The sequence below is a fragment of the Phyllostomus hastatus genome, unplaced genomic scaffold (genome assembly GCF_019186645.2).
Source record: "Phyllostomus hastatus isolate PE091 unplaced genomic scaffold, TTU_PhHast_1.1 phas_contig_551, whole genome shotgun sequence".
In the NCBI taxonomy this organism is placed as follows: Eukaryota; Metazoa; Chordata; class Mammalia; order Chiroptera; family Phyllostomidae; genus Phyllostomus; species Phyllostomus hastatus.
Genome location: NW_025333909.1, coordinates 1,081,461 through 1,097,808, shown reverse-complemented (window position 1 = coordinate 1,097,808; position 16,348 = coordinate 1,081,461). Strand labels below are relative to the sequence as shown.

Sequence of the window (16,348 nt, the reverse complement as noted above, 5' to 3'; positions counted from 1 at the left end):
GCCGAAGCCCCCGTGGTCCAGCAGGCTTTCCCACATAACTATGACCAGACACAGGCCATGAGCGCATAACACTCAGGGGCCAGGGGCTGGGAGGAGGGGTTTCTGCCTGAACTCTGAGACCCTTCAACCCTCTGACACAGCATCTGTGCTCCTCAGGTGCCCTTGGCCCTGGCTCAGAGACATTCTTACCAGTGCACTGCCGGCTTCCTGAGCACGTGTGCACTGTGGGCTAGCGCTAGCCCTGACCTTCACGCTCAGCCCCCACACCTATATCTGACCATCCGCCACACAGCTCCGCAGGGGGAGCAAACCCAAGTCCAACTCAAGTCTCAGAATGAGCTCATCGTATTCCCCACCCCTCTCTCTCCATCACAGCTTGTTAGGTCGTCCCCACCTCTTTAGTGCTCACCCTGAGAAGCTTAGCATTGTTTCGGCCATTTTCCTTTCGACAAAGCAAGCATTCAGTGTTTGTGGAGTGAATTACTGCATGAATGAGTCCCGTGATGAATCGCACTTCTTCATCAGGCACATTCACAATAATCCAGCCTCTTTCTTTTCATGTTCAAACAATTTCACATAAAAGAAAACCCAGAATCCCTTCACCTTCAAGCAGCAATCATTTCTCTCTCAGACCTTTCAAGCTGACACTGAAGAGAACACGTTTTCACAAAAGGGTATTCAATGGAGGAGTCCGCTTTCTATTCTGCTTTTAACATGTCATAGACTACAGAGTCCACCTTACAATAATTTTAATGACTGAAGATTAGCTTATAATGTTGCTATGTAATGGCTTACTTAGCCAGCTCCACACTTGGGTTATTTCCAGGTTTTTACTTTTTGTTCCTCAGTTCATTTAACAAAGTAAATCACACTATTTGCATAAAATAGCCCTGTAGGAGGAGGGGTATGGAGTTGTTAGGGGCCAGGAGTGGGAAGGAGACTTTCCACTGAATTCCCTATCATCCCCTTTGAATTTTGAATCACAATATTCTTACTCTTCAATATAAATATACCAAAAGATACCAAGCATTGCCCTGGAAGCAGGATGTCGGGGGCGGGGGGTGCTGTCTATACTCCCAAACTAACTTCCTGATATGGACTCTCCCAAAAGTGTGTCTCATGTGCTTTGGGAACCCAGAGGAAAAAACCTGTAGAGTCTCAGGGAATGACATGCTGAAGCTTGGGGCAGGACCTGGTCCTTCTGGTAACAGACAACAGCAAGTGAAGGCCCAGAATAAGAAAGAGCACGTCTTGTTTGGGGAAGGGGCCTCTATCTGGCGTGGGGTGACAGTGACGGGAAATGAGATTTTCAAGGAAGGCAGAACCCAGTGTAGACTCGGCTACGGCTGCCAGGCTCTGGGATCCGAACTTGATTCCAGAGGTGATGGGAGATTTTCGAGGGTTTGGAACAGGGATGAGGCTAAGAGCTGTGTGTGACAGTGACCCTCCGGCAGCAGCGTGGGGACCAAAGTACAGGAGACAGGGACAAGGGCTCAAACTAGGAGGCCAGCTATCCCGGTTTGTCCAAGACCATCCTGGTTTTACCATCAAAAGTCCCGTGTCCTGTGCAACTCCTCAGTCCCTGGCAAACAGAGATGGCGGGTCACCTCAACCTGCCACTATGTCCTAGGGCCTGCCTGTCCTGAAAAGTGATTTAGCGATTTCCAGGAGACTTTGAAATATCCACCCAGTTGTGCCCTACCCTTTACAGATCTTTCTTTGAATCACCACTCCTTGGTCCGCTTTCACTGATTTTAGACCCACTGACCTGTACACATACAGATTTGTAAGAAACATATTCCCCCTGCTTGGTGTGGCTCAATGGGCTGAGCACTGGGCTGTGAAGCAAAGGGTCGCCGGTTCGATTCCCAGTCAGGGGTTGTGGGCCAGGTCCCCAGAAGGGGGCGTGTGAGAGGCAACTGCACATTGATGTTTCCCTCCCTTCCCCTCTCTCTAAAAATAAATAAATAAATAAAATCCTTAAAAAAATAAAAATTAAAAAAAAAATACCTAGCAACATCCCCACTTACCAACTTCTGGCCTTCTTCCCCACTCCCCTCCACGAAACTGAGGCTTCAGTCAAACTGAACCAGTCCCTGTGCCAAAGCAAAGCTTGTAGATGTTTGTATCCACTGGGCCACTACAGGAAATGTTACATTTCCTATTTCTCTGCCTGTTGGAGCCCATTGCAAATACCACCTCCCCACAGGTCTACTGAGTCCTTAAAAGCAGCTCCTGGGTGTCAGATACCTCTTACGGAGCTTTTCAAAGATTTTATTTTTTTATTTATTTTTAGAGAGGGACTGGAGGAAGAAAGAGAGGGAGAGAAACATCAATGTGTGGTTGCTGGGGGCCGTGGCCTGCAACCCAGGCATGTACCCTGACTGGGAATCGAACCTGCGACACTTTGGTTCGAAGCCCGCGCTCAATCCACTGAGCTATGTATGCCAGCCAGGGCCTCCTAAGGAGCTTTTCAAACCATACCACTCATCCTCAGAGCAAATAAATATCAATAGTCCCTTTTTTCCAGATGAGGAAACCGAGACTCAGAGAGGGGAAGTGTCTTGTCCAAGGTTACACAGCTACTAGCCTTCCCCTCTGTCTTCTTTGCAATTCTCTCATGGCCCCAGTCCTTGTGTTCATGATGCAGGCACTTCTTTCACTCCCTACCTGCCCCCCTGACCGAGCATACACACAGTTGTCGACCTAGAACAATACCAGGCTTCTAGTAGACATATTTGGTGAATGAAGGGACTGCGTATGTTTCTTCTATAGTACCTTAGGCTGGTACCTGGCATTAAATAGATTCTCCAGAAATGGTTTTAATAGATCTGTAGTTGCAACACCAGACCAAATAAGAGTATGTCAGAAGAGGGCAGATCAGAAGAAAAGACACTATGGCAAAACCTCCGCTACCCGAAGCTTTCTGGAAATGAGTCATTCTGAGGGTTAAAGGGGAACCTTTGAATCTGGGAAGAAGAATCCTGGGGCTGCTTCTTTCTCAGGGCTCCCCTCACTTCCACCACTGCTTCTGAGCTCCTTGGTCCCCTTGGCCTATTCTTGTCCTTTCTTTGTTTTGTTTTTCTTTTCCTTTTTAATTTTTTTTAAAGTTCTGTTGCCTCTCGCACGGCATGTCCTCAGATGGAGACCTGGCCCACAACTCAGGCATGTGCCCTGACCTGGAATTGAACTGCGGCGACCTTTCGGCTTGCAGGACGATGCCCAACCTGCCGAGCCACATCGGTGAGGGCCTTACTTTGTTTTTCTGTTGCTCCTTTGAAGGTTCTTAGCTTCCCAGCTTATCACAGACTCCCCATTCCCTCTGGTTTGCCACACTGATCAAAGTCTTCCTTGGACTGCCCTGCACACTCTTGGTGCCTAGTCCATTTCTGCTGGCCACAGCAGCCCTTCCTCCAACAAGCCCGCCCTGATCACTTCGGGCTAGCGGCTGCTGGTCTCCCGTGCACCTCATGGTTCCCATGCAGGTATCTGAGCTTGCGTCTACCTCACAGGCTGGGCTGTGAGTTTCTTGCAAGTTCGAGTTGTGTCAGCCTTAAATGCTTGCGAATGGACTTGGCAGACTTTTGCTGCTTTGGGGCCACCTTTCCTTTGGCACTGCTGACTCAGCGGCAGTGAACCTTTTGCTTTTTGGTCGGTTGGACTGTAATCAAGAAATCATGAGTGCCAGCTGTTCAGGGTTTGTCTGGCAGCCTACTTCTCTTCTTCCTGCCTTTTGTACGTTCCCTGGTATTTTATAGTTGCCATTTCACTCAAGAGAGCCACAGCTCAGGCAGCACGGTCTCTGTTTGGGAGAGGAAGGGGTGGCCAATCGGGATCTGACCCAACCCTGCCAGTCACTCTTGCTAGAGGGACCAGGAGAGCAGACCTATTTCCTTTGTTCCAGAAGCATCTACTTGAGTGCCTACTCTCTACCAGGCCCTGAGTCATGCATTAGGGAAACAGAAATGAACATTGGTCTGTCCTTTCCCGACACCTGGTGTCCTGTGTGACCTTGTGTCCTTTCTACGCCTGTTCCATTTACCGATCTGAAAGTAAAGGGGATAGAGGCTTGATCTGTAAGGAGACTCAGAGCTCTGAACAGTGTGGATCTCGTTTATCCTGGACAACGCAGCCCTCGTGACACCTGTGCTTTCTGTTACAAGAGTCAGGCCTGCCTCTCTTACCTCTCTCCCTCTTGCCCCGCAAATTCTGAGTAGTGTAACTCACTCTGGATATGGTCAAGTTGCCCCAAGAAGCAGCTTAAGAACCACAGCCAAGTAGGGTAAAGTAAAGAATGAGGAAGCGGAACCCGGTCTGGTATACCTCAGTGTGTTGGACGTCCTCCCGCTGATCAAAAAGTTGCTGGTCACGGTTTGATTCCAGGTCAGGGCACGTGCGTGGGTTTTGGTTCGGTCCCCAGTCAGGGCACAAAGGAGAGGCAATCAATCACTGTTTCTCTACCTCTCTTTCTCCTTCCCTTCCCCTTCTCTATAAAAAAAAAAAAGCCAAATAAATAAAATCTTAAAAAAAGAGAAAGGGGTGACGTGTCAGGTGGCCATCTAGGGGACATTGGAGAATGAAAGCACACCCCTGCAAGATGCAGAAAAACCTTCTCTAAGCACAACTCTGAAGAGTTGTATTAATCAGCTCAGTTAGGAAGCTCCACTGAAAGCTAGAGTTGGGGGTGGGTGGGTAGGAAGGAAGGCAGAGTTCTGCTAATCTTCCTGGAGAAGGCTAAGGAATCAATATTTTCCTGCACTTGTAGGGCACTTGATATCATTTTTATATTTTATTTTCCTAGAAACCCTTTTGATTACATTAAAAAAATTTTCCCCACCCTGGCCAGTGTGGCTTAGTGGGTTGAATGCCATGCTGTGAACCAAAGGGTCACCGGTTTGATTCCCAGGCAGGGTACATGCCTGGGTTGCACGCCAGGTCCTCAGTGGGGGTGTGCCAGAGGCAACCAATTGCTGTTTCGCTCCCTCTCTTCCTCCCTTCCTCTCTCTCTAAAATAAATACATACATAATTAATAAATAAAATATTTTAAAAAGGGTCTTTTTTTCTTTTTGAGCAATTTGTATACTCAAAGCTGTATGCTGGGAATATTAGCTCTTTTCCTTTAAGGCACTTAATCACAAATTCAAGTGTGCAGATGTTCTTTGTGACTTTTTGTTTGTTTGTTCGATGTCTATATCCTCGGCTAGACCATAAGTTCAATGAAGGCAGGAATCACATCCATTGTCTTCCCCACTGAGCCCTCAGCACCTACAACAGTGTCTGGCAAACAGCAGTCACTCAATAGCTAATTATAGAACACCAATAAACCCGAAGGTCTGGGACCTTGGGACAATCATTAATTTTGCAAAGGCTGGTATGCAGAAGCAAGTCTCTTACCCTGGAAACCTAGTACATATTCAATAAACACTAATTGAACTAAATAAATAATAACAACAGAAAACACATAATGCCCACTGTGCCAGGCCCTGTGCCAAGCACTTTATATTCATTCACTGATTTAATCCTCAGACAACCCTAGGAAGTAGGTACTATTATTATTGCCATTTTACAGATTGGTGAAACTGAGGCTCAGAGGTTCACCAATTTGTAAGTGGCAGAGCTGAGATTTGAACCCCAGCTATCTGGCTCTAAAGGCCACGCCCCTAACCACTACACTGCCTCCCAACAAGAGCGGTCACACTGAGATCTACAGAGATGAACAATTTCTAAAACTGTCATAGCAAAAATGTGGTGGAGCTAGGACTGGAACCCAGGTCTGCTCTCGGTACAATGCTCTTCCCACTCTATCATATGGTGTCTAGCTGCTGATATGCACCCCCGGGAACAGAGGCAACAAGGAGGCATTTGAGAAGGATAGATAGCCATGCAAAAAAGGGCCCTGGTCAACTAGGTGGCTCTCGGTAGAAGACAGGAGGAGGCAGAGATCAGCCACTACGGCAGAAACAAAGGTGGTATTGGGTCCCTTTTCTTAAGCAGTGAAAGGTAGCTGGTTGCTTTCACAGGTCTTAATTCAGGCTTAAGTCATTGTTTTTCCTGAAGTAATTTATCAAGGAGCCCCCCTCACCCCCCCCCCCCACAGCTAGAATCACCCCAAGGTCATTTCTGCCTCATTGCAATCGAGGACGAGGACTCCGGAGAAAGGCTATATGTATATTAGGGAGTTTAGAGACTAGGATCTGAAACCTGAGGTGTGTAGGAAGTTGGGGCGGGGCAGAGAAACGGTGAATGCTGGAGGGAAGTTGGGATCGTGTCTCAAACTTCCGGTAGCTAAAGTGATTCAGTGATAAGAGATTAAAGCAAAGCACCTGTAAGCACCTCAGCTTTAGACGCACTGGCCTTCTGTCTGGGCTTCTTGCCACAACAGAACAGCTCCACAGTCATGGCCTTCCTCTCCCGACTAGATCTTCAGGAGGGCCTCCAAACCCTCTCTGTTCTGCAGTGGATCCCACTCTACGTAATTATGGGTGAGTGAGCCCCAGGAGCCAGAGAGTACAAGGAAGCAGGCTAAGAAAGAGGCCAGGAATCTCCGGATGGGGGGGGGCTCCCAAAGCTCATTTGGTCAGTCCCATCCCTATGGGAAGGGCTGTGAGTGCTTCCTCACTCAAGACAATGGCTATTGTTGAGTTCACTGGATTTCTCTCCTCCCAATGGAGGGGCATGAAGGCCAGGAGTGAGCCGGTGGTTGTTCTAGGTTTTGGATTTTGGTTTTTGTTGTTGTTTTTTTTAATTCGAATTCCAGAGAGACAGGAAGGGGGAGAGAGATTTAAAGAAACATCAGTGTGTTGCCTTCAGCACGTGCCCCAATGGGGGATAGAGCCCACAACCCAGGTATGTGCCCTGACTAGCGAATCGAACCAATGACTTCTCGGTTACAACACAATGCTTCCACCAAGGAGCCACGCTGGTCAGGGCAGGCTGTTCTAGTTTTCAAGACCAGCTCTAACCTCTGAGCTATAGAGCCCTCTGTTCTAGTCTAAAGATCACCCCAGCCTTCTCAGGACTGTTCCTTCTAGTTCACAGTCATACACAGGGGCTGAGGCAAAGGTGGTGTGGCTTGCCAAGTTGGTGTTATCAGCTACTTAATAAGGTGATTTCCCAGTATGAGGCAATGGTGAGAGAATCCTGGAAAATCTCAGGGCTGCCTGAGGAATTCATTTGACAGAATTTTTAGAAAAGGCCAGTTGTTCAATAGACACCCAGCCAGAAACCAGGGTTTTATGAGCAGCTAATTAAGGGGCAAGCTTGGAAACTGGATGGGGAGAAATGTCATCCTGAAGGATGGGGCAAGTAGTAGGTAGCCTATTCCAATCTAGGCATGGCTGTATGACCCCTTCCAGCAGAGGTTCTTAACCAGGACCTTTAATTCGGGGGCAGGGGCAACTTTGAACTTGGATGGAAAAAAAAAGTGCCTCTTTATTTTCACTAATTTCAGATGGAAATGACCAGTGTAGGCAACAAACCACACACGTGTTAGCAGTACCTGGGAATCAGTCAGTGACATCACAGCGATGTGCCCGTCACCAGCCAGTTGCTGCAGGCATCTTGACATTTTGTTTATGGCTTGTGACGACTTCCAAATTCTTGCAGTTCTGAAAGCTACCATTAGGTCTGCTTCTCTAATGCATACATTAAGAAGCCCATGTGACTATATCACATTTTCATCTGTTTTGATAACTATGTTTTAATATGTTGAGTTTCCTTTGTAAGTCTGTATTTTATTTTGTGCATTAAAAAATACTCTTCAGAGAAGGGTCCATATGCTTCACTGGACCGCCAAAGAGGCTCATCACCCTCAAAAGGTGAAGATGTCTTCAGCCTTATTGAAGTCAAATCACACTGAGCTCTCAGTCTGTCCTTGGCTTGAATCTAATAGTAAGAGAAGAAAGCTATTTTTCTGTAAATTCATTTGTTTCTAGTCCTTCATATTTTCTTGTTTTCTTTGGTGTTTATCCTTTTGAAAAAGATACTTTCTTTATTTTTACAGAGAGGGGAAGGAAGGGAGAGAGGGAGAGAAACATCGATTGGTTGCCTCTTTGCTCTCCCCCCATGGGGAACCTGACTGGGAATGTAATGGGTTTGATTCCAGACCTTTCAGTTTGTAGGACAATACCCAACCCACCGAGCCACACTGGTCAGGGTTTCTTTTTTCCCCTTATTTATTTATGTTAGACAGACAGGTAGGGAGGGAGAAAGAGAGGGAGAGAAACATCGATGCATGAGACATACATTAATTGGTTGCCTTTCACATGACCCCAGCTGGGGACCTGGCCTGCAACCCAGGCATGTGCTCTGACTGGGAATCGAACCAGAAACCTTTTGGCTTGCAGGCTGGCACTCAATCCACTAAGCCACACCAGCCAGGGCTGTCTTGACTTCTTTTTAATTGATTATCTTTATCATTCTATTTGTCTTCCTCTGCTAGTTTAGGTGTTATACATTTTGTTTCTGTTCTTTTAGCGATTGTGCTAGGAATTCCAACATGAATCCTGTGTCTTGGAGGTTATCAAGGTAGTTATAGCATCTAACAGTTGTGATGCCCACAGAGGTACCTAAGATATACAGGTTGGTCCAGCAGTTATAGAGTAAATACTAATAATAAGACGTTGGCTCTCCATGCTGAGACTACAACGATGCATTGAATCTTCTGATCCATAGTCAGAAACACTATCCATTGTGCCACTGTCCTTGTACTTACAACAATGCATTGAGTACAGGCTCCCTACTATCTAGTAACAAAGACCAACCAATCATTCATTCCACTATTTCACGCATTTCAGGTGTTACTGTGGGACATATACACAAGTCACTGCAATGCAGGACAGACTGTGGTTAGTGCCAGAAAGAGCCACAACAAAGTGATATTAAGGTTTCAGAAAAGAAAGGAACACACTCAGTAGAGAGTATCAGGGAAGGCAGGAAGGGGAGCAGTATGGCATGGTGAACAGGATGTGGGTCCCGGAGTTCATCCTATCTGGATAAGACAATTAGCTGTGTGACTTTGGACAAATACTGTAACTCCTTTAACATCAGTATCCTCATCCTCTAGCCTGGTGCACAGTAAATGCTCCATGCAAAGAAAAACATGCCCTTCCTTTCTTTCTTCCTTCCTCCCTTCCTTCTTTCTTTCCTTCCTAATTTACTTCCTCCTTTTTCTCACTGTCTTTTCTTCATTCCTGTTGTCTTGCTCAGAGCCTCTTTCAGTGCTTCTCCCTCCTAAATGGTATTCAGAGTCATGGCTGATTACCAAGCACTACTGGAAGGAGTGGGCAAAGAAATAGGGAAAAGGGAGACAAAAAAAAAGGCAACGGGACAAGAAAGAGGGAAGAAGTGAGAAGAAAGGAATGCAAACAGTGTTTGGTGGATCTCTGACTGATGTGGCTTAGTGGGTTGGGTGTCATCCTGCAAACTGAAAGGTCACCAGTTCGATTCCTGGTCAGGTTGTGGGCTGTCCCTGGTGTGGGTGCACTATGACAGGCAACCGGTCAATGTTTCCCTCCCTCTTTTTTTCCCCTCCCTTCTCCTCTCTCTAAAAAGAAATAAATAAAATCTTTTTAGAATAAGTAACTAAGTAAATAAAATCTTTTTAAAAAGTGGTTGGGGAGATGTGGAATACAAATATTGATGATCCTTAGAATTAAGCACTGGCCTGGAGAGCCCCTCTGAGGGCTAGAGGGTGGGTCTCCAGCTGTCTCTTCTTTTCTGGGCTTGCATCACCATCTACCTAAATATCCTGTTTCCTAGCCCTCTGCCCTCTATTCTCTACCCTCTCCAATTTACTCCACTGCCTGCTCCCAGGAGAGTCTTTCAAAAGCATCTTTGATTACAGCCCTCTGCTCCTCAAAACTAGTCAGCGGTGTCCCATCACCCACTTGACAAAGCACCAATGGGTTAGCCTGTGCATTCAAGGCCCTCCTCCATTCTCTGGCTCTAACTGTTTATCAGCTATGAAGCTTGTCCTCCCAGCAATCTCTTCACAAAATGAACATGATCACTTCTCGGCCTTTTGGCTAAGATCAAATGTAGTACAAAATGAACATGAATGGTACTCTCCTTCTACTTCACCTCTGCTCTATTTTCTCCATTGGAAATGCCCTGATCGATCTTCCTGGACTACCCACAAACAAGCCCTCCTTTGAGATATTGCTCAAGTGATGGGTTCTCTGCAGTGTTTTCCAGACAACCCAAGACTACATCAACTCTGAAAATCCAGAGCACTTTTTAGAAACAGGTTGGGTAGCAGCCCTTATATTATTTGTCTCCTTTATTCAATGAGCTCCATGAGAATAGGAGAACATGTCTTTTTATTATTATAGTTTTCATAATACCAGGCTCAATAGCAAATTGATAGTTCTTCCAGATTTCTTCTTCCTCAGCAAGGACATTTAAGCCCACCTCTTGTTCTTTTTTCCTCTCTCCTGGACATCTGTATGTGTGTGTACATATGCCTACCTTCTTTCTCTAGTTTCTTTTTTAAAGTTATTTTTTCTGGCTCTAACCCTTTATGGCACATTATTTATGGCCCTTTATGGGACCGTGTTTCTAGTTTCTGATACTACAAGTATAGAACATAGTCTTGGAAGTCTGACAGACCAGGTGTGCCATTTACTTGCTATATGACCCTGTGCAAGTGAGTCACTATTATTTTCTATGTGACCCTGAGCAAGTAAGTCATTCACCCTCCACTACTGTAGAAACAAGCATAGTACCTGCCTTTCAAGACCATTCCAAAGATCACAGAAGCAAGCAAATCCTCAATAGATGTTCGTTTTCTTTCTTTCTGTTCTAGAAATGGATATTACCTAGGTCCTCGAAAATAAGGCAAATATAGACATTGATACATTCCCAGCATTCCCACAAGCCTCTTCAAAATATCATTCACTAATCCCTTCCCACCCCCTACATCCAATTGATTACCAAACCCTGAGAATTCTCTCTCTGTATTATCTTTCAAAATTATCTGGTAAATAGCAACACATTTCAGGTTCCCATTGCCTCTCTTCTAAGTCACTGCAACTTTTAGCCCATCTGCCTGCCTACAGTTTCTCCTGCTCCCCCAGTTATTCCAAATTATCTTCCTGATACACAGATATGATCATGCTACTCCTCTGCTTAACTCCCTTCTCTGGTGTCTCACTCCCTTCAGCATCCCACCTCATTTCCCCAGCTTCCTCCCCAGCTTCATCTTCTATTTCATGCCTTCCTGGGTTGCCCAGGCTGTTGGAAGTTATGGTGTTACTCACAGGCTTTCAAGCCCTCCATCTCCAGGCCTTTGTTCAAGTTCTTACTTGTGCATGGAAGGCAGTTCCTTGACTAATTTCTCTGTCGAAAGACTAGTCTTCTTTCAAAATTCAACTTACCATATTTTGCTGTGTATAATGCATACTTTTTTGCCCAAATTTTTGAGGGAAAAATAAGGATGCACATTAAACATGGACAGTACTAAAATGTGGGTGCACATTATACATGACAGAATACAGTAAATCTTGCCTTCTACGAGAAGCCTTTCTTGGTTCCCAAGTAGTAAGGAATTGTCTTCTCCTTGGGTTCCTACTGAATGACATTGGAGCTCTGAGTGTATAGTTCTCACTCTGGGATGTAATTGTTATTTGTGGTATCAGACTATTCATTTATGGAAGACAAGAACTTGGTTTTCTACATGTATGAATATTAGTTAACACAAAATTTTTTAAAAAAGAGCTCTTGGTACATAAAAAAACTCAACAAATGCTATATACTCCCCCCCCACCAAAGCCTAGAGTGAAGGTTCATAACCTCTCTGAGCCTGTTTCTTCATGTGTAAAATGGGAACGATAAAATTATCCATCTCTCAGGGTCATAAGGGGATTAAATGAGATAATGTACGTTAGTGCTGAAGAGAGTGCTTCTTATTAAAAAATGCTGGGTACATGGTATTAATTACCATATTTACATTGTTTCCATCATTTTCATATTTATTCTCTTCACACTCCTCCTTCCAGTACCCAACCCTATCCACATGGCCTCTAGAACAGAGATTTCACATGAGGTGCACTCATTCAGTGTTTGTTGAATGATTACTCCCACAGGTTGTCAGATCCATCATTAATTTAGATTCAATAAGTAACCAACAAAGCCACGGAAATTCATCTTTCACAAGATCCAGCCCTTGGATTGCTAAAGGCTTTTAGTAGAATGCTGGGTCTGCCCTTTACACTGGAAATAACTGGTTGCCTATAGCATCACACACATGTGCACGTTCTGGAATCTCAGAGGGCCTTTCATTGTTTGGAATAAGGGCATTGGTGGTTTCTCTTACTGTTTTCACCTGCTGCCACTAGAGAATTTTGAAGTCAAACTTCCACTTGTGCTACAATTTAATGTAACAGATTTAATTTTTAATTTATTTTTAGAGAGAGGGAAAAGGAGGGAAAAGGAGAGGGAGAGAAACATCAATGTGTAGTTGCATCTCTCACGGCCTCAACCCACAACCCAGGCATGTGACCCGACCAGGAATCGAATGAGCAACCTTTTGATCTGCAGGCCAGCACTCAATCCACTGAGTCACACCAGCCAGGGCATAATGTAACAGATTTTATCATCAGTTATCTTCCCATACTTGGCACTGGTCTAAAGGCTGTTTTCAAGAAGCTAAATGGCTAGTAGGGAAAGACATGTGAGGTACAAACTACACAAAGAACAAAATCAAATAGGCCAAGTAGAAGCATAAGTAATGTGCTGTGGGTGTGTGGAGGAGGAAGCCTGAAATTGTGACCAGAGAATCAACAAATATATCACCAAAGAGGTATCTGAGCTAAGTCTTAAAGGTTGAGAGAATTTTGATAGGCAGAAAGTTGGGGAGAGGGTAGTCTGAATAAGGAACAGCATCCCTAAAGGCATGAAGATATGAAGTTGCAGGGTGGGTTGAGGAAATGGGGAGTAAATGAAGGTGATTGAGCCCCTGTTTCCCATACTTCAGCCATTTTCATCCCACCTTCTGATTCTTTCTGGGGCTGAGTACCACCTATGCTATTATTACTAACATTTTCCCCAAATTGACTCATTTCTGTAATATAAATTAATGTATTTTAACAAGAAACTATATCGCTACCATGAACTCACTTTTATTCACTGCACATTAAAATAACTTTTTATTCATACATCACCTCACATCATCCAGTGTCCTTACAGTAGAATGGGACCACAGTTTGAGAAATACTGGGCTAAAGCATAAGGGATGTGAGTGCAGGTACTGAGAGATGAGGCTAGGAAGGTTGGGGAAAAGCTAGTCCATGGAGAGCCTTAAATGTCAGCCTAGCCCTGACTAGTGTGGCTCAGTGGATTGGGCATCGTCCTGCAAACTGAAGGTCATCAGTTCAATTCCCGGTCAGGGCATATGCCTGGGTTGAAGCCTGGTCCCCAGTTGGAGTGCATGCGAGAGGCAACCAATCAATGTTTCTCTCTCTCCTTCCCTCTACTTCCTCTACTGTACCTATATTCCCTCTAAAAATAAATAAATAAAATCTTTAAAACATATGCCAGGCTAACACATTCAGACTTGATTCTTTCAGCAGTGGAACATATTGAGGATTTCAGAGGAGGCAAACAACGTTATGACTGTGCTTTAAACCATGATCTGGCAATGGCATGTCAAATGGACCAGAGAGGAAGAGACCAGCAGGCAAAGAGCAGACACACAACTGCATCCAGGCCAGAGGAGATCAAGTCCTGGACCAAAGAAGTAGCAATGGAGACAGGAGCAGGAGGATGGATTGGAGGGATGTTTTTTGGAAAGGGAGAGAAGTCAACAATAGCTCCAAAATATTGAAGCTGTGACATTTCTCCTGAGACCTGAAAGATGAATAGGAACTACTCAGGCAAAGAATATTTTAGGTAAAAGGGACAACATGCACAGAAGGCCAGAAGCTAGAAAGCAGAATGAGTTGAAGGAATGGACAGAAATACAGTACGGTAGAATGCAGAGAACAGGGGGTGGACAGGACTCCATCATGGAGGGCCTTTGAAACAAAGATAACAAGACTAGACCTGATCCTAAGAGTCATAGGAAGCCATGTTAGTTGTTGAATTACTATATTAGCATTTATTCCCACAGATTCTTATATCTATAGTTAATTTAGATCTACTAAGTAATCACAAAGCCACAGAAATGCCTCTTTGATGAGCCTGCCATGTTTTTGGTTATATGTTGCCAAGGGCCAGAGTCAGTTTACATTCAGCATGCTGGTTGTTGCATCATGGCTCAGATCAAATCAGAAAGCCTGTTTAGAAGACAGGAGCATTCATCCAGAGGAGAGACAACAGTGGTTTGGACCCGGTGGTAGCACAGAGGTGGGGAATGGAATCATTCAAAAGAGGTTTGGAAGACAGAACTGACAGGAAGAGGTCATTAGAATTGAATGGTTAAGGGTACAGTCTCTGGACTAAGACAATCTGAGTTCTCAACTCTGGCTTCCCCACCAGCTAGCTGTGTGACCTCAGGTGGTTATTTTTTTAAAAATTTTATTTACTTATTTTAGAGAGAAGGGAAGGGAGGGAGAAAGAGAAGGAGAGAAACATTGGTTGCCTGTTACACATGCCCCAACTGGGAACCTAACCTACAACCTGGATATGTGCCCGGACCAGGGATCGAACCAGTAACCTTTTGCTTTGTGGGACAACACCCAACCAACGTGGGCCAGGGCGCAGGTGCTTATTAAACATCTCTTAACCTGAGTTGCTCATCCACAAAATGAGAATGGTTATTGTCCTAATGAGGTCTTTACAAAAATTAAAATATGCATATGGAACAGTTTTACATAATGAGTATACAATAAATATTGGCTATTACTATATGGGGAAAGTGAGCAAGTGAGATGATTTGAAGAGAGGACAAACTTGGATTCATATTGGTACCATCCTTAACTTAAGCTGGTACTCATTAGTAATTTGAGGCTGTGCAGGTTTAAGAAAGTCAGAACCAGAGATAAAGAGAAATGTTACATAATGATAAAAGGGTCAATTCGCCAAGAAGACATAACTATTTTAACTGTGTATGTACCTAAAAATAGAGCTATAAAATATATGAAACAAGCACTGACAGGACTAAAAAGAAAAACAGACAAATTAGCAATTGTATTTGGAGACCTCCTCAAAAACTGCAAACAGCCCTGGCTGCTGTGGCTCAGTAGTTGAGTGCTGGCCTGAGAATCGCCAGTTCAATTTCCAGTCTACGGCACATACGGGTTCCCAGTAGGGGGCATGCCAAAGGCAATAACACATTGATGTTTCTCTCCCTCTTTCTCCCTCCCTTCCCTTCTCTAAAAAGTAAATAAATAAATAAAATCTTTTTTAAAAAGAAAATAAATCAAGAATATATATCACAGATTCTACACAATCTTATCCAGAAAATAGAAGAGGAAGAAACACCAACTCACTGATGAGGCAAAACCCTGATACAAAGCCAAACAAAAACAGTACAAATAGAGGTGGGTTTGGCTGGGGTAGGGGGTGGGGGGTAAATGCATTCAACTGTAATTGAACAGCAATAAAATAATTTTTAAAAAAGCAGTACAAATAAGAGCTGTGGACCAATACTCCTCATGAATACAAATGCAAAAATCCTTAACAAAATACAAGCAAATCAAATCCAGCAATATATTACAAGACATACTTCTTAATTTATTTTATTTTAAAAAGAGATTTCATTTCGTTATATTTTAGGGAGGGGAAGGGAGAAAGAAAAAGAAGAAAAGAAGCATCAGTGTGTGGTCGCCTCTCGCACGCCCCTACTGGGGACCTGGCCTGCAACCCAGGCATGTGCCCTGACTGGGAATCGAACCAGCAACCCTTTGATTCACAGGCCGTCACTCAACCACTGAGCCATACCAGCCACGGCTAATTTTTATTTTATTTTTTAAAATTTAAGTCATTTTCATTTTTCAATTACAGTTGACATACAATATTAGTTTCAGGTGTACACCCCAGTGATTTAGACATTATATAACTTTACTAAGCAATCATTTGATAAATCTTATACTCATCTGGCACCATATAGAATTATTAAAATATTTTTTACTATATTGCCTATGCTGCACTTGACATCCCCATGACTATTCTGTAACTACCAATCTGTACTTCTTATGCCCTTCACCTTTTTTGCTCATCCTCCCAACCTCTCTCCCATCTGATAACCATCCAAATGTTCTCTGTATCTATGAATCTGTTTCTGTTCTGCTTCATTTTTTTAATTAATTTGTTGATAGAGATGTATTTATTGCCATTATATTGTTCATATTTTTTATCTTTTTCTTCTTCTTAAAAAGACCCTTTAACATTTCTTTTAATACTGGTTTG

The 16,348-nt window shown here is 44.1% G+C and overlaps 1 protein-coding gene across 1 annotated transcript in view; it reads left to right on the top strand.

The window, feature by feature from the left end:
• Positions 1-6,398: 6,398 nt before the first annotated feature.
• DGAT2L6 (diacylglycerol O-acyltransferase 2 like 6) overlaps positions 6,399-16,348 on the top strand; it is a 28,457-nt gene continuing 18,507 nt past the window's right edge. Inside the window, exon 1 of the mRNA XM_045847469.1 lies at positions 6,399-6,483. Within this exon, the coding sequence (XP_045703425.1) occupies positions 6,399-6,483 (85 nt within the window). The remainder of the gene's footprint in view (positions 6,484-16,348) is intronic.